This window comes from Maylandia zebra, linkage group LG15, assembly GCF_041146795.1.
Source record: "Maylandia zebra isolate NMK-2024a linkage group LG15, Mzebra_GT3a, whole genome shotgun sequence".
NCBI lineage: Eukaryota > Metazoa > Chordata > Actinopteri > Cichliformes > Cichlidae > Maylandia > Maylandia zebra.
The window spans coordinates 26410662-26431365 of record NC_135181.1 but is presented as its reverse complement, the minus strand read 5'-3'; the positions used below and the strand labels follow the sequence as shown (position 1 = coordinate 26431365).

General features: G+C 43.0%; 1 protein-coding gene across 1 annotated transcript; it reads right to left on the bottom strand.

Annotated features, from left to right (window-relative positions):
* Positions 1–1945: 1945 nt before the first annotated feature.
* On the bottom strand, positions 1946–20391 carry LOC112429959 (palmitoyltransferase ZDHHC14). The gene is made up of 9 exons (XM_076874216.1): positions 19453–20391; positions 14508–14668; positions 12044–12187; positions 11783–11920; positions 10015–10063; positions 8982–9084; positions 8797–8906; positions 5888–5996; positions 1946–5369 (listed from the first exon to the last, which is right to left on the bottom strand). The coding sequence occupies exons 1-9, from the start codon at positions 19722–19724 to the stop codon at positions 4926–4928; spliced, it is 1530 nt and encodes a 509-aa protein (XP_076730331.1). The 5' UTR covers positions 19725–20391; the 3' UTR covers positions 1946–4925.
* Between the last annotated feature and the right edge of the window lie 313 nt (positions 20392–20704).

The following is a 20704-nucleotide window of genomic DNA, read 5'->3' as shown; positions in this document are numbered from 1 at the left end:
AGGTTAGAACATATGAAGGAAATACTTTTTACCTACATTTTATACCAGGATCATCTTGTAGCTGTGATTCCGTCTGGGTAAAAACAATTTTTGTATATATTGAAATTTTAAACATGGATGAATTTGGAGTCTTTAGTGCTTGTTTCCAGTCTTCTCTGACAGTGTTTTGTTCTTTTCCTGTCATCCTGGCTTCTATCATTATCTTATTTATTTCAGCTGCTCTACTTCTACTATCAGTCCATTAGATGGAGCCATGAAACTGCAGCATACATGATGCATTCATGGACACACACTGAGTCACTGTCACTGGAAACGTCAGTCCATTAATATTCAGTCAATTCAAAAGGATCAGCAGTGTTAAACCTTCACACCAAGTATTCTGGCTTCTGGTTTTCTTCTATACTGAATGTTTTCCCATCAAATATCAGTTAGAGGTTCCAGCAGCTGAATTCAGAGTCATCATTATGAAAATATTCAGTTTAGTATCATCAACAACAAATAAATCCATTAAACCCTGCCAGCACACAGCCTGTGTGAAGCACAAAATACAACCTGCAATCTGAATAATTAGGATTAATTTCCTGTCAATCAATTATCGAGTGACTCATCTGAAGGCTGCTGCTATACAGTCAGTCATCTATATTTCCTTCATATGTTCAGTAGGATGGAAAGCAGCCAGACAGTCACAGAAACACTGACAGAATCTTGGAACCATGTTAGCGAAACACTGTATATTAGGAAGAATGTAATAAACTGACAAGACACATTACAACTAACAACACAACTAACAAACATTGATGTCATCTTATTGCGTATAAATTTAATAGTGAGATGATGTTTTTCAAACAGTTTTCTTTCTAAAGAAATCAATAAAATATTAGCTATTCTTCAAACTGTTTGATTCCAGCCAATAAATAATCTACAGTTATCTGGATTTGTCTTCTAACACAGCAGTCCCCAACCTTTTTTGCGCCACGGACTGATTTATGCCCGACATTATTTTCACGGACCGGCCTTTAAGGTGTTGCGGATAAATACAACAAAATAAAACTAGTACCGGTACTGAATAAACGATTTATTCATAACACACGTGGAAAGACCCAGGAAAACCGAGTAAACGATAAAAACGATAACAAAATAACGCTGAAAACCGACAAAAACCCTGAAAACCATACATTTCACATCTGAGCCTCAACTCTCGCGGCACGGTACCAAACGACTCACGGACCGGTACCGGTCCGAGGCCCGGGGGTTGGGGACCGCTGTTCTAACACAACAGTGATATACATTTTGTCCTGAAATAAGATCTGAACATGAAACAAAAAAACTTTCTCAAAGGAGAGGAGTGAGAACATCACAAAGTCTGTGAGGGCCACCCAACATGGCGATCATCAGTGAGTCCATTTCTCCCCCTGCTGATGAAGACTCTGAAGGTGTCCTCACCAACCAACTGTTCAATTACTTTTATGGAAAGTTCTGAAAATGGGGACCATGAATAAAAATGGCTAAAATTCCAAAATAGCTAATGTAATACTTTTGTTAAACCCCTTAATTTAAAGCTGTCTTCATTTTCATTGCATCATTTTAGTTTTATTTAAAATCGACTATGGAGGTGAACAGAGGCAAAGTTTAAAAACTGTTTCTCATTGTCCAAAAACGTATCTTTAATCATCTGTTTTGTAGAATAAAGAGCACCCTCACCTGGTAGACTGAGATCAGTCAGAGAAGTTGTCACGCTTTTGTGATTGATATTTTTGCACAAGTCCTTTATCAGATCTGTTCTCTTGTTGCTTTTTAATTAGTGATGGATGATGACGACTTAAGTGCAAGATTGTGCATAACTGATAAACAGTATCTGAAAGTCCTGACCTTAAAAACTACTGAAACAGGAAAAAAAAAAAAAGACCTGAAACAGGACCCGAGAAATGATCTGAACCTTCAGCTGATCATCCACTGCTCACCGAAGCCTCTTCAGAAATGATCTCAGTGGAAGGACGCCTGTCAGGAAGCCGTTCTTAACGTAGGGGAACAGGAGGAAAGGCTGAGGTATGAAGATCAGAGGGACAGGTATGATGGAGAGATGGCTCCACATCATGGTCAGCGTGTATGAGGAGGTCAGGAGGAGGTCCAACACTGAGAGTCTGGCTTTTTTTTATGTGTATGTGATTTTAAATTCATTTGATGATTTTATTATAGGACCATTTGGTGATTATTTTGGTTCTACAGCTTTGGAAAAGTGTGAAAATGAACTGAGTGTAAACTTGTTTTATTGGGTGGTTTATGTTGTATGAATAAAAGACAGGTTTGGTTCGTTGTCACTCCACACCACAAGCAAAGTTTTCCCAATGATTTAAAGGTGCTTTTTGTCATTATCCCCAAAAGCTTTCACCACCAGGGGGCAGCGTTTTACCAGCACGTGTGTTTTTAGCTGTATCCCCATTTTGTCACAGACTTGACCTTTTACTTTGGTCGTCATTTTAAATAAAATTGTTCTTAACGACTTACTAGGTTAATTAAAGGTTTCCCTCAGGGACTGCACCATCATGTGGTAAGAGCTGGTATTACGTTAACACCCGGCCCAGCTAGCATTCAGCTTGAGTTTACATCTCTTCAACACAACATATAAAGTCATACTGGCCATTTATTCGCCTAAAAACGAAGCAACTTTAAACGCAGGGACCTCCAAAAAGCACCTGCAATCCTCGGCTGAACGTCTGGCAGTGTTGTTGCTTCCCTCCACTCAGATCTGCACAAGTTTTCCAGAAATTTCTTATCCTCAGAAATAAACATCTATATGGTAGGACAACATCTGCCTCAGCCAGTCAGTGTTCATGACAACACCCCTGTTATAAAAAGCTGCTGAGGATCGTCTTTGTGGCTTCTTAGCTCGTTCATTTGTACCATTTACTTGTCATGTGATAAACATCTGAGTAGGGATGGTACCGGTATCCGGTGCCATGATGGCACCAGTTCTGTCATAAACGGTAGTAACCAGACCGAAAAGCAGCGCACATTTCGGTGCTTTATTTCGGTGCTTTTTTTTCCTGAGCTGTGATACACTTTGAATTCTAGCCAATCATTTTACATTTCCGAGGATAGTAGGCGGGTCCAGGTACGTACGTTCTTTTAGAGCAGAGCTACAGATTAAAAATGCCCAAAGCGAAGCGGTCAAAAGTCTGGCTGTACTTCACAGCAAAAGATGCAAACTCAGCAGCCTGCAACAAGTGCTTTAAGGTGATACTGTGATACTGTCAAAGGAGGTAACACCTCAAATCCGATGAAACACCTGGCGACGCATAGCGTTTTTTTTTAAAAGCCGAAAAATGCGCCGTATTTGATAGCTTGCTGCGAGTCACACCGAGCGCATCTACTGCGGGTGTGGTCCCTGTTATCGGACCTGGAGTTAGCAACATCCCCCAAAAACACGAAGAGGAGAGTCCTGGCCCCTAGCCCTGCCAGTGTAGCAGAAATGATGACGGATGATGATGGCAGCAGCGTTCTTCTCTGCATGAGTAGCTTAATGTTGTCCGTGTGTAATTTACGTTGAGTAGGCTAACCACATTATTACATTAATGCATGTAAGGTGAACTAGCAAACACCGTCGTAGTTACGTGGCTGTCTTCTTGTTTGATGGCAGATTCTCCCTTCACCCTGGCTAAAAAGGCTAAAATGACCAAAGAAAAAGTGGGAAACAGTTAAACATGAGAGGTTTTTGGACAAAGTTTGTGTTTTTTCCATTATTTAAGCACTGCTTCCAGCCAAGAGTGATGCCATATGTGCCCTATAGCTGCAGAAAAGGCTAACATTGTTATCTTTTTACAAAATAAACAGCTGAACATGAGAGGTTTTTGGACCAATTTTGTGTTCTCCATTCTTTAAGTACCGGTTTGAGCACCGTTTGAGCACCGGCACCGTTTCAAAAGTACCGGTTTGGCACCGGTATCGGATAAAACCTAAACGATACCCATCCCTACATCTGAGTATAGCTTTTAATTGGAGGTTAATGGAATTTGTTAACTCATCCATGCAGCACACAGACGCCTACATGAAGACTCCACGTTGCTGTGGTGCATCTGGGCATCCTAACGCATGAATGTGTACTCAGGAAAAACACGCATGATGGATTCGTCCATCATTTAAACCAAACACTAAACCTTCAGTTTTCCTCTGACTCAGAAACATGATGACATGAAGACATTTGAATATCATCATGCAGCTCAAACTGATCTTTGAATTGGCTTTTTGTTTTTTATTTGTTGACATTGTATCACAAACATTGATTGGCTGAGGCAAATGCTGGTCTCAGAACACCAACCAGTTACCATCAGAACCAAAAAACAATCAAATATTATTTATTATATGTAATAAAATAAAAAGTCAGAGTTTGTAGTTTTGGTCCTGCTGCTGCTGCAGCTGAACGTTTGGCATTGAAGAAGCTTATTCTGGATTCAACGTTTTTAGCAGGAATTCAAAGAATGAAGGTTGGTCGAAGGATGAAACACGAACGGAAAGTGGACGAGGACCAAGTCCAGCTTTGGTCCTCAGACAGAAGTCCAAACAGAAAAGGTGCTTTTGTGCGAAAGTGTCTTGAGTTTACTAAAGTAATATTTAATACAGGACAAACGGGGCAGAACAGGTGGACTTTCTAAAAGCTGCCAAACAAAGTCACAAAAAATGTGAAATCGAGAAGCGTCAAAGACAAAAAGTCTAAAAGGGAGAAAGTGTCAGCGTTTCTCTGGCGTCTGGAGACAAGTCTTTGCTCTGAGGACAATCTTCACCCGAGACACCAGCCCATCAGCTGAGTTTGTGATCAGATGTTTTACTGAGGTGTGTTCGTTTTTATCATCACGATTTGGAAACAGTTTGTTTTATTTGTTTAGTTTTTTTAACATAGACAGTAAAAATCTGTCCAACGGACGTCACATTCAGACGGAGCTGAGCTTCACTAGCCCCCTGACCGAGTCCTCGTGTAGAGCGTCCTGACTGGCAGGGTCGTACAGGGCAATGGGGGAGGGGATGGCAGGGTGGGGTTGGTGGTGGAGGTGCAGGTGGGCGGGGCAGGGCAGGGCACCCTGTGGCGTGGCACATGGCGTCTCCTCCGGACTCACAAAGTGGTGGTGGTGATGGTGGTGATGGAGGTGCAGGTGGTGGTGACAGCGGGAGTCGACAGCGGCGTCCCTCAGCGTCAGGACATCGCCTCCGCAGGATGGCAGGGACGGCTGGGCAGGGGCCAGGTAGGCGCAGGGGCCCCCCAGAGTGGTGGTCTTACCTGGCAGCGGGGCCAGCACGACGGGGTCGCTGTGCAGCAGAGGCGTGGTGGCAGCCTGCAGCACAAACTTAGTGCTCTGGATGCACTGATCCTGATCACACTGAGAGACATTCAACACCATAAAACTTTATTTACAACACATTCACCTGAATGGCCACAAAAGCTGCTCAAGTTTCCAGGATGAGTGAAAAGACCGAAACCAGCGCATCATCAGGGCTGAGCCCCCTGCTGGACCCAAGAAAGAATGCAGCTTTAAGCCAGGCCATCTTTAAATGAACAATCAGAGGTTTTTACTCTTTCGATGTTTACGTCATTCTGATCAGTTCATTCTGATCAATTTTGGAAGTTTAACATGTGCTGTATAATAATTAAAATAATTAAAATAAAGTCACATTTTACTGTTTTTTACTTATTTTTATCCCCTTTAACCTTTTATTATCAGTTTGTTTTATGTTACACCAGCCAAACAGCTTTAGCTTCTTTTCTACACCCAAGAAACGTAAAGAAAAACAAAAATCTACATTCAAACAGTTTTGAATACGTGCGTTTCAGATCCTTATGATGATTTTTCTCTGTGACGCATCAGTAACGGGCAGTATGACGGCGTCCTTCACCTACCATGTTGCTGTGGAGCTGAGTGGAGGCATAGCTGCTGTTGCTGGTGCCATTGGACTGGGAGACGGTCTGCGGCGTGCCGGACTGGATCAGACCTCTCCTGTCAATCAGACTGATAAAGAAGAATCACAAACAATCACATTCTGAGGAAATCAAAACCAGTAAAGAGACCAGGGGATCAGTTCAGCCTGGCCAGAAACGCACATCCCCGCCCTCCTGGGGGCCAAAACTGGCTTCAGGATCAAGTAATATCCTGGGAGATTCAGCTAAATAAATCAGTCTGTGGCTGCAGGAAAAGTGAGTTTGACCTGAAACGTGTGTTTTTGTGTTTGTGAGCATGCAGATGGACGCCGCCACCTGTCGCCCTGTAAGCAGGTGGAGTCGACATGTTCAAACGCTGCGAGCAGCCAGCCATGAGTAAACAAGCAGACTGTATAATGAGGCTCCATATGCTCATCATCCTTTTACTTTGAAAATCCTCCTTGCATATCCTCCCAGAGGCAGCTCGCTGTTACACACCATCATCATTATTAATATTAATATTAAAGCTGGTGCCTCGTCAGAGAGCTCCTGCTGACCCGTCTGGACGCATCATCAGAGCCTCGTCTCCTCCGTCTGTGACCTCAGAGGACGAAACAACACGGACACAGAGGAAAACCCTTCGTCACTGTTTTCTTTTCACAGTTTTCTCTTTAACTGAATCTCCACAGAGGCACCGGGCTGCAAACACCAACACTTCTCTACACAACATTCTTCACTGACTGTTTAAAACACTCGAGACTCTTTTCAGTTGGATTCATTCAATAAACGATGTTTATTAAATAAGAGGCGTCCTTCAGTGAGCCGGATCAACGATCAAACCTGAAAAACCTGAAAAAATGTGAAAATATTACAAAACATTTTTCCTGGAGATAATTTCAAAAACATTCACAAAGATTAACGACAACAAAAAGAGAAATTTCATTTGCAAAAACAAACAGTCATTTTTTTAAAAGCAGCCGGATCACAGAGCAACTGAGAGACAAGAAAAGCTTCTGGCCGGCCGATCAACGTTTCCTTTGAGAGCTCCTGAAGAATGAAATTTAAAGTCCGTGCACATTGCAGGGATCTGATCACTCAAGCTGCACACAGATACTTTCTGCTGCTCGGCTTAATTTTTTTCTTTTATCTAATTCTGTGTTGGACTAACTGTTTGCTGCTCTCTGTATGGATTAGTCCTGAATTAGGATATTAATGCAATCCTGTTCAAAGGATGAGTGATTTTAGTGCTAACCGTCGTGTCTTTTGGGGCTTACTGCAAAAATTCTCTGAAGAGTGCTCTGCAGGCCTGACTTAGTCCTGATTTCACCGGTTCATTTATTTCATTTAGACCACAAATCAGATCTTAGTCCTGCTAAGTGCTGAAGTCAGGTACTAGCATTCCTGACTGTAACCCTGATTAGTTTATTCTGTTTGGCTTTAGCTTCAGTGATGAATGCAGTCCTGAGCTAATGTTAAATGATTTCTACTTTTAGTTCCAACTTTAGTCCGGAATCAGTTTGATTCTGTTCAGATTATTTAATCTCTTAATCCTGTTTTTTGATTGTTTAGCTTTAAATTCACAGCAGACAGACCTGATGTTAGCCCTGAAGTCAATAGAAGCTCATTGACCAGAGGTGAAATGATCAACAGCACAGAGAATAAAAGAAGGCGAGTATGCAGTATATATATCAGATAATTAAAAGCACTGGGATGCGGTCTGTGTCTGTTCCTGCGCTTAGTTAGAAACCAAAGCTTAACTTTGTGCTGAGCAAGACGTCATCGATCAGCTGCTTTGACAAACCGATAAAAAGTATCAGCAGCGTGTCGCAGAGTCCCAGCCCAGGTCTCCCGCTGTAATGATGATATACGGCAGGTGGGATGGAAACATAGGAGCTCATGGAAGCGGCGAGGAGGCGGTAACGATGAAGGAGAGCCATCGCTCGGCCGCTCTGATCGTTCTTTTGATTAATTCTGTGCAGAAGACGAGCCGACAGTCAGCTGAGAGACGGGAAGCCGTGAGGGCTGTAATTACTCTGTGCAAGGTCTCAGCTGAAGACTGTCCTCGTTAAACACAGAAACTTGGCGTCTGCGGAGAGGAGGGGGAAGAAGAGAGACCGCCTGAAGCACCTTTATGTTCAGAGACCAGCAGAGCGAAACATCAGCAGCTTCAGCAGGAGCAGCAAGGCAAAGTTTTCAGGCGTAAACCAAGAAAGAAAAGCTTGTTTGTTTCTCGGAGCTCCGACTTCCAGGAACAAACAACTGAGGCTGCAAAGCTCCAGCCATCGAATCCAACAACACGGCTGTTTGTTTATTACTGAAGTCATTTCAATCCTGACCTCAGTTCAGCTTTAAGCACAGATTACAGTGATTACAGGTCATTTCTAAATACAATGCAAAGTACTCCAGATTTTTTTTTATTCCCAATTTTAGCTCAAAGTAAAGTCCTGAAGAACTCTCTTTAGTCCTGACTTTAGTTCTAAGCTTGGTGCTTAATTTAGTCATGGTTTCAGTGCTGATTTTAGTTCAAATGTTAATCCTGTTTTTAGTCCTAACTGTAGTCTAAATTTGAGCCCTGTTTTAGGACTAATGTCAGTGCACTTAAGTCTTTTATAATCCTGATCTATTTAATCCTTCTTAGACCGGGATTCATTTCATGTATTCCTGAAAACTATCAGTCGGTCCTGATTTTAGTAACACCTTCAGTGATCAGTGCAGAGCTCATGCTGGATTTCAGACTTTGATCAGTTTCACCTCAGAGCAGCCCAGAGTTACTCCTACTCTCAATTCTTCATTTAATCTCTTTTAGCCCTGCACATAACTCTCTGTATTCCTGGTTTTAGTCCTGATTATAAGCACAGAGTCTAGTCCTGTTTTTAGAGCTGGTTACTGACCTGGGAGGTAGAGGTCCACAGAGGGCAGCACAGCAGTTGGTCAGGATGTTCCCGTAGCTGTACGGGTTGTAGTTATCCTTCCCTCGTTTGGTGGACCAGGACCCTTTAATCTGGACCAGACAAGAGTATCAGAAACATTGCAGGCCCTTTTCACGTTTAGGTCCTCGAACCTCAGGTATACTCACGTCCTCGTTGGTGGTCTGGTTGGAGCTGATCAGGTAGGTGTGGAAGCCTGACAGGCCGACAATGGACCAAATGGAGAAGAAACACACCACCACCTCCAGGACGGTGCAGAGCAGGGTCAAGGACTGACTCGGGTCTTTGGATGGGGGATAAAGTGGCGCTACGGGAGGATTTCTGTGCGTCTGCATTAACGAACTGAAGTGATTTTATTTGCAGTAAAAACTGAAAATGGCAGAAACAGAAGATTTACTGTTTCTGGTGTGACAGGGTCAGCGAATTTGACCTTGGCAGTACATTGTGGGACATATTGACCAGTGGTCACAGCTGATGGTGACAGCAACAGACGGATTGATTTTGGAAGGAAGCCGTATGAGGGGTAATTAACGCCCGGGTTTGATTTTCTGTGGCGGCTGCAGGCAGACTCTACTCTTTATTTCTCCAACAAAACTGGAAAAATCACAACTGAGAAGCCGGAAGAACAATTACTGTAAGAAACACAAACTAACCTGATGTTAAATGTAATGCACGTCAGTGATGGAGGACCGGCTGGTGTCTTTATGGCTGCGCACCAAATGAATCAGACTGTAGATGCTTGAGGAGGTGAACGTGGCCATGACTGTGCTGATATTACAGAACCAAAACTAAATGCTTGCAATCATTTATGGAAAATGTAAAATGACTAAAGAGTACGAGTGCGTCCAAACCTTCCTGTAATACGAGGCATGTTTAAGTTCACAGTCTTCAAATGGAACCTGTTTTTATTTTTCTATGAAAATATCTGAATGTGTCCTCCATCAGCTCCTTACACACTTACAATGGAAAAGCACCGAGTGCTGCCCCTCAACAGGCTTCCAGAGGCTAGTAGAGAGTGGGCTGTCAGGGGGAGGAGCTACAACAGCTTGTTTCAGACAGAGGATGGTCTGAAGGGCTGCACCAAGATGGAGTAAAAGAAGAAGGAGGAATATTTTGCATGTGAACAATTGAAAGTTGTTTTCAGAATAAAAAGGAGCTGAATCTGTCCATGGGGAAGGATATCTGGCTGGGCTGTCTTTGAGCGCGCCCAGGAAACCCGTCTGGTTCGATCCTGCAGAACACAGAGAGAGAAAACCATCATCTGGGCTGAAGTGTTCAGTCCTCACTGCCTACAGTCTTGCTCTCATTATAAAGAACATTACAGCATCCAATCATTAAAGAGCCCTGAAACAGAGCCCGACTGAATGCTCTGTTTCAATGTGACCAGGTAGAAACATCTACGTGTCTTTATTTTCTACGTCCACATGAATACATTTCTGGGCTCAGTTGCTGCTGCGGATCTTCCTCTGCCTTGGTGTCAACCAACCCTCTGTTTTCCTGTGTATAGTGCATTTATGTTTGGGTGCGTCAGTGAGGATAGGCAACAACTGCTTATTCGGTCGTCATCTTAAAGATGTAAACTGCTGAAAACAGATGGCTGATGTCACAGCTCCCTGCATTTATATCAAAGTCACAACAGCCAAAAACAGAAAACCAGCGGCGCAGCCCTCAGAGGAAGCTGCGTCTTCATCTCAGCCAGTCTGCCAGTCATTAGTTTCAGACGGCGGCAGCTCGAGGCTTCGGGTTCCTGACGGTTTGGACATGCAGGGCAGGAAAAAAACATCCGCAGCCTAAGTGCAAAATTAGGTCAGAGACAGAGAGAAATCAGCAGGCGCTTTTAGATCCAGAAACACAAAGTCAATGATCTGTGCTACAGTTCCTCCCAGGCAGCAACCAGTTTATGTGGATTTCCACAAAAACAGGAAAGAAGAGAATTCCACAAACATGGTTTCACAATCAAACATCTTTGTCGTCAAACAGGGATGAAGCTTAGCCTGAGAAACACCCACAGCAAAAAGACCACCAGGCAAGATTCAAACAAGGAAAATCACAATTAAGATCTGGACTAATCTTAATTTAAAGACTCACAAAACCAACACGAGACCCACAACACTGAAACAAGTCCGAGAACTCCTGCAAGGCCAGAATCAAAGTCACGACCAAACAAAGACTGGCACTAACCTGAGGACCCGGAGTGAGACAAGAGGGACCAACGAGAATGAACCTATGATGAGACGACTGAACCTATTCAGACTGTTTGAGTCTATACGAGCCAGAAACAGAGACGGCAAAGAGAAGAACGACCTTTGGGTCAAAGTGAGGAAACGTTTAAATCAGCTGGTGAGTTTCTTCCAACAGGACTTTGATCTGCAGCTTTCTGAGCATAAAAAACTGGCCCAGTCTGTCTGACTCGCATTGATCAGCCTGTCAATCACAGGACAGTGGGTGGGGCTGAAGGTCACTGATGGGTGAGTTACATTACACAGATTAGAAACCGTTGCAGAGACACAGCGCTCGCTGGTCAACTGACCTCTTCCTGAACACTTCCTGATAGCTCTGCATATCCTGTCATCGTCAGCACAACAACAAAACCGTGTGCCCAGATATTTTATTTTATTTACTGTGGAGAATGATGATTACTTTCCTGTCTGATGGTTTTCTTCGGTTTCACTTGGTCACCAGGATCGTCTCTAAAAAGAACTTTGCTTTGGTTTGATCAGAGTCTTTATTTCGTCCACGTTTCTGCTTCTTCTCCTTTTTTCTTTGAAATATTTTCTCAGTTTTTACTTCCTGCCAAAAAGTATCAGAGGAGCTTCTATAAATAAAGTTTTTATGTCGTCTGAGCGCAAACATGCACGAATCTCTGCAGAACATTAACCTAACTAACAGAACTACGGTCGATGTAGAGACCACAGAGGAAAATGTGTGCGGGGGCGGTGCCGTTACTCACTGAGGATGACGTGTGTGATGACGAAGGCGAAGATGAAGACAGTGAGGAGGGACAGGGAGAGGATAAACAGGTAGAAAAAGCGATAATTCCTCCGCCCGACGCAGTTCCCCACCCACGGACAGTGATGGTCGAAGCGCTCTGTGGGAGGAAAAACATCAGAAAGTCTGATCTCATGTTTAATTTAAAGCTGGAATCAAGCAGCACAGCCAGCAGCTTTAGCACTGAGCTAAGGCTGTGACACACAGGGAGACACGCACTGACCCACACAGTTGTCGCACAGGCTGCAGTGCGATGCTCGGGGCGGCCTGAAGATCTTGCAGGTGAAGCAGTATTTCAGCTTGACCGCCTGCCCGTTGATGAGAACCTCTCGGGTCCGAGGAGGCGGCCTGGAGCATCCTGCAGAGTCTGAAAGCGCGCAGCAGATGGGTAATGTGACGACCCCGTACAGAGAGGCAGCCCGTGACATTTCGCCCTGACCTTTCAGATTCAGAACAGAATTATTTTTATTTTCTTTTTCAGTAAATCTGGAGTTTTGTTCTTCTTTCTAAGATAAAATCAGCTGATTTCACTCACACAGGAATGTATTTGGGCCTTTGTGGGGATTCTCATTAGTTTAATACATTCCCGAGACCTTAATGGAAGTTTTTCCTTCCCACTGTCACCAAGTGCTCGCTCAAAGGGAGTCGTCTGATCGTGGGGCTTTCCTCTGTATATTGTAGGGCCTTTACCTTCAATATAAAACACTTTGAGACGACTGCTGCTGTGATTTGGTGCTTTGTTAACAGGACCTGAACAGTGTGCGACAGAAACGAGTGTGGGAGCCTTCAAACAGACTGTTAAAAGTCTGTCCCAAAGTGAGGATCTCACTTAATGCCCTCGTTTTCCAAACCAGTGTCCTAACTGGGCAGCAGTGGTCGCTCTTACTGATGACGCACATGTTTGATTTGGCAAAGATTTTATGCTGAATGGCTTTCCTGAAGCAACCCTCACTGGGACCAGCCTGTGGCCCTGCCTGGGAATTTCGAAGAAAATGGCCCCATTTTATGCAAAAAAACAAAAACAAACATGTTCCTCTCAGAAATGGGCCCACTTTTGACGATGCAACTGTCTTTCTCCATAAAGCAAAAGTTAAAAAATAATTCTGAATTTCCAAAAAATATCCCTGCCTTCCAGAAATGTCCTCATAGAGACTGAACACAAGTCTCCACAAAGACAGCTGTGCAGCAACACACACATAAAATTATACAAAATTATGAAATGCCTTTAAGTGTTTTTTAAATGATTTTCTGTGATGTTCCTGTAAATGTGCCAGAAAACCAAAAACCAGGAGCTAAAAGTGTCTAAAAGGGTTTAAAGATCAACGCCGTCTCTGTAAACAGTTGTTAAATTCACCTTTTTATTTTTCATATTGTAAAATTTTAAAGACTTCACCTTTGGTTTTTTTCCTGAAAAATGATGTTAGGATGTTGTTTTAAGTTGTGCGTCACAGAAAACACTCCTGACCTCTCTTTCTATTTCCATCCTTCTCTCATATTTCTCACACACTGAGCTGAGCGAGTTTTGCAGGCGATGCCTAAGTTTGGTCGTTCTGCGAGCACAGCGGCGGCATGCTGACCGGCAGCAGATTCTGGATCCAGCATGAAGGAAAAAAGTAAATAAATCAACCCAGAAAATTTAATAAAAGGCTTCTAAAAATATACAAGAGCTTCAGTTTCTGTGGAAACGCCTGAGACAGAGACGAGAGTGGAGACATGTGACTGAGCGCACACACACACACACACACACACACACACACACACACACACACACACACACACACACACACACACAGACCTGCAGTGACTCAGATAATTAGTGAGTCTGACAGACGCTGAACCTGTGAAGTTCTCATTATAATCATGAGAACTGTGATGAAGTGACTCGGCACATTCACCTTTATCTAATCCAAGCATTTTACTTTGAAAGGGTGCCGACTTTTATTTTGTTTTCAGCTCACCAGCTTTTTTATGGATGAACCAAACTAAAAATGTCCTCAAACACCAGCTCGTTCCATCATCCAGGAGCCGTCTGGTGATAGTCTGAGAATCGGCCAAAGACATCACTGAGAGGAGATCATCAAATCAGCAGTTTGGATTCACAGCCAGTAAAATGCCCAGATTTTAATCCTATCGAGAGTCTGTGATCAGTCCTTTTAATGATGAGGCGGGATCTCCATCAATCAGGATTTGGCCCAGAGGCTGCACACCACAGAGGACTGCACAAGTAACAAAGATGAGGACTGAAAATACAGACTGTTCACGTATGCCTCATTAAGTTACCATAAACTGTAAAACTTATCGAATGTTTCTGATTGATCTTCACAGAAACATGTGAGAAAGCGAGCGAGCAGCAACTAAACCTCTGCATCAAGGTCACTTTCTAAAAATATTTTAATACAAATTTTTTTTGTGTCTTTTACAGAAAATTTCTTTCTGATTTTCATCCATTAATTTGTCTTCTTATAATCTTTAACATTTTTTCTTTCCTGTAACTTTATGCTGGGAAAGGTTCAGGAAAAACCTGTTAGCAAACTTTAAACAAATCTACAGTTTTTGTATGAATTCTGTTTTTTCTGTCAGAAACTGTTAAATGTTTATTAAATCAGACTTGTGAGTGTTGCAGAGGAACATGAACATATAACGACCATGTTTCTAACGTCTCGTAACGCCCGTCGCTCTTTGCTCACCAATCTGTCGCTCAAGGTCGGCGGCCTCGTCTGGTGTCGCTCGGGGTAAAATGCCGGGGTCGCTGAAACTTGCCCTGAACAGCATCCCCATCACGAAGATGAAGAGAACGCCGCCGACCGCCGGGATGGCCGGGGTCAGGTTGGACGCCAGGAAAGGACAGCTGAGGAAACACGGAGAGAAACATGAGAACAAATGTGAGTTCTTCAGGACACTTCAGGAGGCTTTTCTGTCTCTTCTTCGTTTTTTAGCTTCGAGGACAGAAACGGTTTTAAATCACATTTCTGGTGTTTTTTAAATTGAGTGAAAATGGTCGTGCCATTAGTATTTCACAGACTCTGTGGAATTGGGGCTTCTGGGTCATTCAGGAAGGTAAATGTGGGTATCAGCTGGATTTTGTTTTGGCCACAGTCTGGTGACATGGATCATGACATGAATCAGTACACTGTGATACTGGAAGGGAGGAAAGATACTCTTATTTTGTCCAATAAAGTGTTTAATAAATGTTTCAAATATATTGATAAAAACAACATATGCTGCTCTGCTGAAGCTTCTCAGTTACTACAGAGACTCGGTGCTTTTGTTATAGTCTGTTAGCAGTTTAAGCTAACTAACTGAGGCTAGCTGGTGAGGAGATAGAAGAAATGGGCTGTAGCCCAAAAATGGATCCCATGAGACAGTTTTCCTCTAAACTGATGTAAGAGTTTCTACAGCTGGGGACGAAGCTTCTTCCTGGTGGAGAAGAATAACGTTCTGAAGGATGAACTGGAGGAAAAACTAATTTTCCTTTTTTATACAAACAGTCCCTGTACTCTGCAACACCACAGCACAACAGGAAACTTTGCAACTATTAGAATCAGTCATGGATGTAATCTACATTATTCAGATGATTGATTTATTCTTAAATAGGTGAAAAATGTAAATATTAAAAAGCAGAGGATCAATTTTCTGTTTGAAATGACTACAGGTAAGTTGTGTTCCCGGTACTTCAGCATCTAGCTAGTGCTGCAGAAGAGGAGTGAGCATAAAGGGAGTAACGTTTTTTTAGGTGTCAGGTAATCTGACACAGTGTGTTGCTAGGTAAAGATCCAGCTGCTGTATTTCACAGGGAGAGAAAAGAAAGAGAGCTTCACTCAGAGATGGAGAAAGATAAGAAAGACAGGACAGGAGAGGAAGAAGAGCGCTTAGATTTAAAGGGAAGGACTGCTCATTTACAGCTCACATGTAAGTCCTCGTGTTTTTAAATCTGTACATGTGACATGTGACAAACTGAGGCAGACTGTGTTATTTAAAGGCTGCATGAAAATCAGGTTAGTTTGCTGCACTGTGGTGGATTTACAGTAAAGAACAGTGTGTGACTGGTGCATGGTTTCATGGTCACAGTTAGCTTATATCAAGTGTAGCAGAGATTCATATGAATTTCAGTTGATGATGGTTGTATAGTGTCTAATATAAAGACAGTACAAACAGTGTACTGTCAGAGTAGGACAACTCAGGAAACATCTGCTCACATCTGTTTGAATTCTGGTGTGTACATCCACAAAGAGAAGCAGGTCAGGTGATCACAGCCTGTACACTACAAAAACACACGCACACACACACACACACACACACACACACACACACACACACGCACACCCCACCTGCTGAATCCACTTTAACCCATGAATGTACACATTTTCCTGTTTAGAGGTAAAGTCCCCCTCTACAGTGGAGGCACTAGAAAACATAAATATCTCTATTTTACTTTTCTTTTCTGCAGATTTAAGCTGAGTGTAATTAGCATCACAAGTTAAAGTAAAGTTTGTATTCCCATCTACTGATACTATTTTATTAGTACATTATTATAACACAAAGCTGTTAGCTTTTTCCAAAAACAGAAACGCCTTCCAAAGAGCTGCTTTTTTTCTTACTCTAAGTACATTTCAGAGCCAGTACTTTTTACTTTTACTCGAGTAAAGAAGTTGAATCAGTACTTCAACTTTTACTGCAGTATTTTTAACACTAGTATATGTACTTTAGTACTGAACCAAACACAGTGAACAAAAGTGACATGAATGATTTATTACATATATTTTACTCATTGGGTTACAGACTGGGGGCTGAGGGTTCATGTTTAAAATAAAGGATTATAAAGAGAATCTAGTCTACAGGCAGTGGAGAATTATTAGGCAAGTTGTATTTTTGAGGAATAATTTTATTATTGAACAACAACCATGTTCTCAATGAACCCAAAAAACTCATTAATATCAAAGCTGAATGTTTTTGGAAGTAGTTTTTAGTTTTAGCTATTTTAGGGGGATATCTGTGTGTGCAGGTGACTATTACTGTGCATAATTATTAGGCAACTTAACAAAAAACAAATATATACCCATTTCAATTATTTATTTTTACCAGTGACACCAATATAACATCTCCACATTCACAAATATACATTTCTGACATTCAAAAACAAAACAAAAACAAATCAGCGACCAATATAGCCACCTTTCTTTGCAAGGACACTCAAAAGCCTTCCATCCATGGATTCTGTCAGTGTTTTGATCTGTTCACCATCAACATTGCGTGCAGCAGCAACCACAGCCTCCCAGACACTGTTCAGAGAGGTGTACTGTTTTCCCTCCTTGTAAATCTCACATTTGATGATGGACCACAGGTTCTCAATGGGGTTCAGATCAGATGAACAAGGAGGCCATGTCATTAGTTTTTCTTCTTTTATACCCTTTCTTGCCAGCCACGCTGTGGAGTACTTGGACGCGTGTGATGGAGCATTGTCCTGCATGAAAATCATGTTTTTCTTGAAGGATGCAGACTTCTTCCTGTACCACTGCTTGAAGAAGGTGTCTTCCAGAAACTGGCAGTAGGACTGGGAGTTGAGCTTGACTCCATCCTCAACCCGAAAAGGCCCCACAAGCTCATCTTTGATGATACCAGCCCAAACCAGTAATCCACCTCCACCTTGCTGGCGTCTGAGTCGGACTGGAGCTCTCTGCCCTTTACCAATCCAGCCACGGGCCCATCCATCTGGCCCATCAAGACTCACTCTCATTTCATCAGTCCATAAAACCTTAGAAAAACCAGTCTTGAGATATTTCTTGGCCCAGTCTTGACGTTTCAGCTTGTGTGTCTTGTTCAGTGGTGGTCGTCTTTCAGCCTTTCTTACCTTGGCCATGTCTCTGAGTATTGCACACCTTGTGCTCTTGGGCACTCCAGTGATGTTGCAGCTCTGAAATATGGCCAAACTGGTGGCAAGTGGCATCTTGGCAGCTGCACGCTTGACTTTTCTCAGTTCATGGGCAGTTATGTGGCGCCTTGGTTTTTCCACACGCTTCTTGCGACCCTGTTGACTATTTTGAATGAAACGCTTGATTGTTCGATGATCACGCTTCAGAAGCTTTGCAATTTTGAGACTGCTGCATCCCTCTGCAAGATATCTCACTATTTTTGACTTTTCTGAGCCTGTCAAGTCCTTCTTTTGCCAAAGGAAAGGATGTTGCCTAATAATTATGCACACCTGATATAGGGTGTTGATGTCATTAGACCACACCCCTTCTCATTACAGAGATGAACATCACCTAATATGCTTAATTGGTAGTAGGCTTTCGAGCCTATACAGCTTGGAGTAAGACAACATGCATGAAGAGGATGATGTGGACAAAATACTCATTTGCCTAATAATTCTGCACTCCCTGTAGAAGAGCCCCAAAAATAATTTGTTTTTTTCTTCACTTTTTACATTTCAGATCATTTAGGAAATTTAGTCTCGGTGTACTTTATATGGTAACGTATCAGTGCATGCGTATCTATACTGCCTATCAGCCTTGAATCTGGTTTGCAGACTTCTTTAGGTTTATATGTTTTTAAATTCATGTTACTCTCACCAAGCTTTTTCTTTCTTCGCTGGTACTTTGAGTCTTTGGCGGAGGCGTCAGAGACGTCTCAGGTTTACAACCCCCCCACCTCCCACCCCCATTCCATCTCCTGCTGTTACCGTAGTGACATGAGCTGCAGGAGACAGTTACCGTGGAAACGGGAAGCACGGGGATGCTGTTGAAGGGAAGTCACCAAGAGGAATGTGGGAGGAAGAAAAATAAAATAAAATTAACCCTCCAGACGTCCCTGAGGGCTACTTTCTTTTCTTTTTTATTCACACTGTTATTAAATCAGGTCGGAGGTAAAACCCGGGATAATTAGCTCTGCATGAACCAAGGAACTAACCTGAAGGAGGATTTATTACAGCACCGCTTCATTTAGTTTGACTCTCATTTTCTACTAAAAAATAATTTATTATGAGCTGAAGCTGAACCTGAAACTGTTCACTGTTTTTACACAAAACCCAACAAAATCAGACACACAGGGCAAAGACCCAAAGCATCAAAGAGTCAAAGAGTGAAAGACTCAAAGCCCTTTTCAGTGTTTTCAGATTAACAGTCAGTAGGATTCGGTGTCTCCTTTTAGCTTTCATGAGTTCTAACATCAGGAAGAAACTGAAGATGACTTCAGCCTGATCTAGGTAAACACACCTGAGCTCAGAGACAAAACTGCTGCTCTTCTTCACCAAGCTGGACAAAAAAATAAAAGCACCAGAATGATGGCTTCAAAATAAAAGAACATTCCTCCCACAACGATATATTAGACTTTAATCTTTCCGAACTACTTTGGTGAAATTATTGAAAACAGAACATTAAATTATTAAAATTATTAGGAAGTGCTGAAATTAACTTAGAAAATGTGAATTTAATCCCAGATTGATGACTCTGATCTGTTTATTTTAGTTCTTTTTAGTCATTCAGGAACAAAATATAATCCTCCCTGAAACTCTTAACCGGATATTTGAAGTTTTATTTTAGGGCCTTTTTATTTCTGTGACCTCACAGGGGCCTTCAGCTGGGGTCAAAGGTCACCTTCAAACCTTTACACGTTAGACTATAAGCTGCTGTTACTCACTCAAAGGTAAAGAAGAGGCCGCAGGTGAGCAGGATGAGGACCAGGGTCAGGTAGAAGACCCCGGTCTGCCGGGCCATCATGATCCTGCCGTCGCAGTAGAACCTGTTCCTGCCTGGGAACACCTGCCACTTCTTGCGGGGACTCCGGCTCCTGTGGCCGGGGCAGTGGGCCGGCTCGGAACCGTCTGCGGGGGGCGGGCAGCTGCCGCCACGGGTGCAGATCTGGTTGTACCGGCCCTGCTGGTCCAGAGCCGCGTGCTGGATCTGAGACATGCGTCCACACAGGTGAGCGCGCAGGTACAAAAGACTGAAACATAAACCGGAGGTGTACGCGCGCTGCCGGTGCCGCGTTCAGGGTCTCCGCGTGAATCTTTTAATAAGGAGTCGGAAAAAAGACAACGGATCCGTCATCTTAAAAGGAGAAACACGTTTTTTGTTTCGCGTTATTTTATAAACAAACACGAACTCGTGGTCAGACGCACGCGCGCTGGATCCACGTCCAAGAAGCTCCCCCAGCTCCCCCGCCTCGCACCCTGATCTGCCCCTCACAGGCTGCAGTCCAGGTTTAAATCCCGGGTTAAGGACGCGGGTCCGGGTCTGAGGACGGGAGAGGATCCAGGGTGTTGAATGGTCTGAGTCTGCGAGGAGGAGGAGGAAGAGGAGCAGCAGCAGGAGGAGGAGGAGGACATGGAGAGCATCCCGATCCTCCGCAGAGCTGCACAGATCCTCCACTGAGGTGGTGATCCACTCTGACAGGAGAATAAACACGGAGGAGGTTCACCTCACAGACAAAGCAGAGGATTTAGCGAGCCCTCGATAATTAATAATAATTAATCATTGTTCTACTGTACTCTCTGGGCTTTGTCTTTCATGTTACTTAAACGCTGACTGGTGAGTTTCTATGAGTATCATTCGTATTTCCGGGTTCGCGATTTCTGAAAGTAACTGAAAGTGGTCGCTTAATAGACCCTGTGCACGAGAAAATGCTAACTTCCTGGTTTGAGACCGGATGTGGGGTTGTACATTTCCGGTAGCTTTACTTTGCGGTCGAAGATATACTCCAAAATCATGTTCAAAAAAATTTGAAAACGGAAAGATCGTGTTAAGTTACAAAGAGCAGAAGGTGGGAACACTCACCAGTGTTGTGTCATAAAATATCTAATGATCAATTTTAACGTTTAAAGCATTTAGATCGATTAGTTGTTTACATCACTCAACACAAGCAGAACTGCATCACTACATGCAGAAGACAC